The sequence below is a fragment of the Cryptomeria japonica genome, chromosome 6 (assembly GCF_030272615.1).
Source record: "Cryptomeria japonica chromosome 6, Sugi_1.0, whole genome shotgun sequence".
NCBI classification, from domain to species: Eukaryota; Viridiplantae; Streptophyta; class Pinopsida; order Cupressales; family Cupressaceae; genus Cryptomeria; species Cryptomeria japonica.
The window spans coordinates 15,529,006-15,536,145 of NC_081410.1; the positions used below are offsets into that span (position 1 = coordinate 15,529,006).

The following is a 7,140-nucleotide window of genomic DNA, read 5'->3' on the forward strand; positions in this document are numbered from 1 at the left end:
TTTTCCAAAAGGGTTTCCCACATAATTTTCTTATTCCTTGTGTGTATGTGGCTTGTGTATGATTTTATGCTTTTTCCTAAATATTGTTAGTTCAATTAACGTAACAAACATAATTATATCTAGATTACACAATTCTCATGTTTCTAACATCCCAATTATTGGTGATTAACTTTCCAACAAATTGAACTACAGAGACTATGAAAACAAGTCAATAAATTGTCAAAGTGAAATAGTTAAGTGATATCAATGACATTATCCACAACATACCTTCCACCAATTTTGTAAACAAGGTAAGTTGTTGAATCCAACAATGGATATCATAGTCAAAACAAAATTAGATCAATATATTAACATGTTCATAAGCATGTAACTTAAGGTATGTATAAAATATCAAAGCATGATGATAACACATATCATAACCAATTTACATAAGCGTTTAGAATGGAATAGTAGATTCATAGCGATAGCCATTCTTAAATCCTGTTGTGTACTGTAATCATGGCTGCCGCCTCGCTGTCCGCGTGTTCTTTGGCCACCACAAAAGCTGTAGTGGGGAGGCAGAGTTTGCACTCCAGGGGAGCAATGGCAATGCCAAAACAGAGGAGGGCAGAAACGATTTGTATGGCGTCGTACGAGGCAGCCGTGGGAGTGATGGGCACCAAGTTGGGGATGATGACATATTTTGAGCCGGAGGGGAAGTATGTGCCGGTGACAGTCATAGGCTTTCACGAGGGCAACATTGTCACTCAGATAAAGACAGAGTCCACAGATGGGTACGTTGCTGTTCAAGTGGGGTACAGGCGAGTGAGGGACACCAAGCTTAGCAAGCCTGAATTGGGCCATCTCAGCAAAGCGGGGGCGATTCCCATGCGCCACTTGCAGGAGTTCCGCTTGGCCTCTGCATCCCAGCTCGATGCCTTCCAACCCAATCAACGATTGAACTTCCATGAGATGTTTGCCGAGGGAGATCTGGTCGATGTATCTGCCACCTCCATTGGAAAAGGATTTCAAGGTACCCCTACGCTTTTCTTTATATATGTATTGTTTTTTTATTCATTTATTTCATCTTTAATTTCTCCATACAATACCTGTTGTATTCATTTGCAGGGGCATGGCACTTGGCAGTAGATCTATGCAATTTTTTTTCACATCATTTCCATTCCGATCACCATTATATTCTAGCATAGACCCTTTCCAGTTGCTTCCTAATTGATGATACAAATGGTTTTATTGGTTTTTTTTGGGAAAAGCACTCCACTCTTCGTAAATTTTTGTTGACTTCGGCAATTGGTGATACCAACCTGTGACTATTAAGCAAATATTCTTGACTCCATGTACTCGAGGTGTTGATTGATTGTTGGAATCTACTTAAGCAAGGTATTCCTAGAAACAAAATTTCCTGAAGAAAGCAATCTTTTACCAGGCTTGGTACATGCCTTTACCAATTCTTGTAATCAGTAGGCAACCTGGTCCAGAATTGCCTTCAACTGGTACTGTCTGACCCATTTTAAATCTATTTAAATAGATTGTTAACTGTAAATGGATAATAAATTTGAAAGAAAACATAATTTTCTTGAGTTAGACCAACATGTGTTTCTTAGAAATAATCAGGGAACTCTAGAGATTAAAAAATAACAGAGGTTGAAAGCAAAATAACAAGAAAAAAATGAAATTGAAGAGATGTGTGAAAACATATGCACAAAGTAATAATATATAATCTCCTGAAAGTGAGAACATGGAACTAATGATAGCTGCTGATATGCCATAGGAGAGAAGAGGATATCTTAATTGAGTTGTCATACAGTGGATGTGACAAATCTACAATAGAAACAACTGTCACAATGGGAGGGGCAATTGGGAGGACAGAGGGCTGAGTCAAAGTTAGCATGAGAAAGAAGATGAAATAAATAACAGGGATGGATAAAGTCTAATGATCCTTACTAGTTTGGATGAGTACGTAAAGAAGACAGAGGTAGAGAAAATGGTTTTGACAGGTTTGCTAGAATGCGGCTTTTCTAAGTCCAGTGAAAGATGGGATCTGTTCAGGAGGGACACAAATTAATACATTTTAATGATAATACAAAGTTAGTGGAACCATATGTGAGTCTGATGCATCCCATACAAAGAATAAAAAGCATTTAAATATTTTTGTTTGAGTCTCCATAGTGGCAGTACTTTTAAGTCTTACCCTTCTCTATGGTTACATATCATAATCAAATCCATGCTATTCATTGCTACAGTTCATTTGAGAGTTTTGCATTTTGTTAATTATTTACATCCCCGTAAACTATGAGGCAGGTTAAACTTAATACTGTATGTAAAATAATTGTCACTGTTAATCAGTCTTGACCATGCACCATGGGTTAAAAAACTGATGTATTGAGAAACACTGAAAAGGATACATACTGTATAGAGGGTCCCTGGAGAAGTTTCATAAAGGAAAACATAATCTGCAAACTCAAATTACATATAGAAATATTTTTACAATGGGATGATTTTAATTGCATGGTGAACAACAAAGGGAAATTTCTGATTCAGCATATTGCATTGAGCTCAAGAACTGGCACTGCAATAGTGGAGAAAACTACAAATTTTGTAGCAATCAAATAAAAGATGTTTGTTCTGTTGGCAGCAGAACTAACACTAAATCACATAACAACTCCTGCCGTTAAATATTAAGCTGCTTACAACTTACTATCAGTTTAATCATGTAGTTTTCTAAAACAATCGAAAGGAATAGAAGCGAGCTTGTGCTGAAATCTTGGATGACACAGACTAGCAATAACCTAGAAGGGTGCCCACACAGAATTATAGAGCTATCAAACAAAATAAGACAAAAATAACAGTAGCTCAGGGATCTCTCCAATAAAAAAGCACTTGAGACCAATACTCGATGGCAACACATTCATGATGCAGAAAAAAATAGTTTTACTGCAGCACACCCTCCAAATATGAGAACCCACATTGAGCATATGCTCCACAAGTTTTTCACTCAATTGCCTCCATTTGCATGGCATGGTGCCAGAGCTTCTCAAGCTGCATCTTGGGTAGTAAAGGCTTTGTATCTATGTGCACCATCTTAATTAAAAATGAACATGAGAAGCTAACGGCCAGCTGGATTTCACCCATCTTTTGAAACCCCCCAAAGGACACAGCACCAACAAGGGATAAGAATGGATGTACACACAATCCATCTCAAGAATGGTCAGGCATATATGTACCTTAGCAATCCCTGCATTTTTAGCGGCCAATGCCTTGCCGCTACCCCATCCTTGAAGAAGCAATTATCAAAAACTCCCACAGTGATGAGTATGCAGTGGTAAAAAACTTTCCAGGCATATTCTTCATTCCACCTTGCGTTTAAGCTACAATCAGCATCCTTGCCCTGATCCATTTCTGGCCATATTTCAAAACATGGTAGGCATCTGTTATCCCTCTCAAAAAACCCTTGGAAAAACCTTAAGAAAATTAACCAAATACTTCACAGAAAAGCTGAATTCACATTACTCGCAAATAGACAAATGATGAAGCAGTTTGTTCTAGTCACTCAAACCCATATGAAACCTCTCAAATGATCAGGTCCTGCATGAGTTGTAACACAAATGAATATACTGAAGGTAGACTAACAATTAACATGTTGTGATTGATCAATGACCAAATCCATACATTCATATTGAAATTAGACAATCCATTTATGCCCATTAAACCGAACAAGCTATCTGAGCACCAACTTACAAATAGTACAAAAATAATTATTTGTTGCCTTCATTACATAGCAAGCGGATCTCCAACAGATTCCCTTTACAGCTACAAAAGAACTATTTTCAAGTATTGAAATGTTGGATTTTTGCATAGATAATATCTGGTTATATCTTTGATTTTGATGAGATTGTTTGTTGTTGGCGACTCTTCCATATACAAAAAACTAACTGCAAATATCGTAGAATGTTACAGATCTATCTTTTTTCAGCATGGCTATTTTATTAGACAATTATTGTTCCATTGCATGGAGGCTGCTCTAAAGTAACTCCCAGATTGCATGTTAATTATATATTTAACTAATAATCGAGTAAGTTCATCAATGAAAAACAAGAATACTCTTACGGCAATGTGATGTAAGGTTTTCATGACGTATAAGTGCAAGTATTACTTTTTGGTCATCATATGATTAGGTAGGATGACCATAATTTGACCAAAATATTGAGAGTTGACAAGAAAGTTCATCCTACAAATGGACCATTGGCAAAAATTAAAAATTGAAAATAATAGACAGCAATGAATCACTGTAAGACACATTACTACTGAAAAATTGTCAATTTGGTATTTTAGTCACACATTGACGGCTACAAATTTAGGTCTCAACCTACGAGTAATATGCAGAAATTCTCATAACAAAATGGAAAATATGGAACAAGAAATGGATGAGAGATTTTGGATCATCCCAGTGGCGTGCTAAAAATTATTGAAGTTGAAAAGATTCCTGATGTCTCTTTTAGAAATTAGTGAATGGCTGGTAGATGACGCTCTACCTAGATATGTCCCATCTTCAGTGACAAGGGAATCTGCTAAACCTCCTGCCCATCCTTTTTCGAGGCCACTTTTACTATGATGCATATAGGGGCATGTAGCTCACCGTGGATCTCTTTTTTGGAAAGATTAAAAATTTCAAAAAAGTAGTTATTGCACTATCTAACATGAGGATTAAATTGGTAGTTTTAAGGCGATTAATGCTCTCTTCAGGATTGGCACCACATGGTAATTTCAAGGTTAGTTTCCATAATGTTGAAATAATGTAATTTTCACCCAGACAATTATTCTTTTTTATGCTATATCATTTTAGGATCATGCACATTTCTCCTCAAGTCTTGGTTTATGCATGATGGTGATTAATTAATATTTTTTTGTATAATGACAACAGTGCTAAACTATGTCATCTTGTTACAGGTGGAATCAAGAGACACCATTTTAAAAGAGGACCAATGACTCATGGTTCTAAAAGTCATAGAGAGTTGGGATCAATTGGTGCTGGTACAACTCCAGGACGTGTTTACAAAGGCAAAAAGATGCCAGGTAGGATGGGTGGTAAAAAGACTAAGATTCGTAAGCTGCCAATAGTCAAAATAGACATGGATCTTCAGGCATTAATGATAAAAGGGGCTGTTCCTGGAAAGCAAGGGAATCTTGTTAGAATCGCACCAGCAAAGATTGTGGGTAAAAACATACCAAAAAACTAGACAGCTTTTCTGAATGTTTACAGAAAAATGTGAATTGAACTGTGAACTTTTTCATCTTGCCTGGGAAGATGGCCATAAATATCTATGTGATGTCTCATTTTAATGTTTTTTCTATGTTTCAATCCCTTACAGTGTCTCATTATTTAATTACGGGAGGAAATTCTTACCAAGAACGTATTGAAATATTGGATTTAACAACAAAATGTGTATATTAAGTAGGTGGAATTTTTCAAGTAGCATAAAACTCACTTAATCCTTATGCAATCAGTTGGTGAATTCTTAGGAGTTCCCTAGTTCGTTTAATTTCTCAAAGTTAGGCATCAGATTTCGACAACGGTTCTTGAACCATGTTGGAGCCCAATTGCTTAGTTGGCACCGAAACACAGAGGAAAAGGAAAACCTTAGGACTGTAAAGGCCAAGTTCCAAAGTTGTGGTTAGAATCCGATGACAATTTAAAGGTGATTTATAGCATGTTTCAGGCCCAAAGAAGAGTTCAAGAACTGAATTGCCTCCCGACATAGTGTCATGAATTGTTATGAAAGTCACTGCTCATTTTTAAAATATTGAGAGATCAAAATAAGAGATCGTGTTGGGTGGAATAAAAAAGGAATACCAAAACTAAAGATGGGATCTGAAGGAGCTTTTTGAACTGATAGGAAAGTGACAAGATGGCACGAATGGTGGGAAGCATTAAGCATTAATTACATAGTGCAATAGTAGGTGGAGCATTGAATGCACTAGGACTGAATTTCAAAATCCTTTACTTATCTACCCAAAGTCTTCGGCCAGAAGATTCATTATATCAAAAGGAGCAAGAGAAAGGTTAAAGCACAACAAGTCTTTCCAATCACTATCATTGTTGCAGAGAGGTAGGCTTTTTGGAACTACCATACTATGAATCGCTTTGAGTTAGAATTTTGCATTTGGAGTTCATAACTTATTGAAGTTAAAAAGGGCGTTTTTCTAACCATATTTCATTAAAATTTCTACTTTGAAATGGAGAAAAAATGAAAGAAAAATATCTGGCGCATGAGCATTTGAATGGGCTTGAGCGTTCTCTAGCAGAGATAAGGGACACAAAATTGGGGTATATTAAACTGGAAAAATTCTGGCAGAAAATACAAAGCCCTAATTGGAATCCAATCACACAAAATTTAGTAGAGAGTGGGCTGCTTGAAGCCATTGCCTTCCATGTCTTTGTGCAATGTTTTAGATTTTGTGTTGGAATGTATGAATAGGTATGCCCCCAATACAAAGGAAATTAAGACGCAAGATAACAAGGTCCTTGTAACCCTAGACAAAGCAACCATTCAAAACTTATTTCAGCTTTTGAATAGAGCTGAATATGCTCACGGAGACTTCAGTTTGTCCTAAAGTGAATTCAGTGCCAAGAAGGGTTACTATAGAAATGTGTTTGCTAAAGACTAGTTTGTAAATCCTAGAAAAGGGCAGTCAAAGTTGCCCAAAACCATTCACGATCCTCTGTTGAAAGGGGAGATTGTAGATATGGCTGTTTTGTTACATAGGCTCCAAGGAGATGAGATGCCTTCAATATGGACGAATGGATGTTTTCCTTTGTCCAGGTTATTAATGCCAGGGAAGCATATTTAGATTGGGTAGGTTTGATCAATGATTGATTACAATCCATGATAACTTCTTTCAGATTGAACAGATTCTTCTACATGAATTCATACTTATTCTATGCTTTAATCTACACTCAACATTGGTTTGTCTTAGACTTTGTGGAGGAATTTGATGAAATTATTTAAATTTGTGATTTTTACCCTAATTTGCAATTGCAAAGGAGCTACACAAATTTTAAAAGAGAGAATGATGTATTCACAATGAGATTGGTGAGAGAACTATAGTGACATCCAAAATGGAGATTTTAACCTAAAGCAACTA

At 36.5% G+C, this 7,140-nt stretch overlaps 1 protein-coding gene across 1 annotated transcript; it reads left to right on the forward strand.

Annotated features, from left to right (window-relative positions):
- Positions 1–412: 412 nt before the first annotated feature.
- LOC131048032 (large ribosomal subunit protein uL3c) lies at positions 413–5,342 on the forward strand. Its single transcript, XM_057981861.2, has 2 exons — positions 413–1,012; positions 4,945–5,342. Exons 1-2 carry the CDS (start codon positions 499–501, stop codon positions 5,232–5,234), a joined length of 804 nt encoding a protein of 267 aa, XP_057837844.2. The 5' UTR covers positions 413–498; the 3' UTR covers positions 5,235–5,342.
- Positions 5,343–7,140: the final 1,798 nt, after the last annotated feature.

Excerpts from the sequence above, each read along its gene's own strand:
- LOC131048032 (XM_057981861.2), top strand. The coding sequence starts at position 499 with ATGGCTGCCGCCTCGCTGTCCGCGTGTTCTTTGGCCACCACAAAAGCT. Across the intron at positions 1,013-4,944 it reads CATTGGAAAAGGATTTCAAG|GTGGAATCAAGAGACACCAT; the intron begins GTACCCCTACGC and ends ATCTTGTTACAG.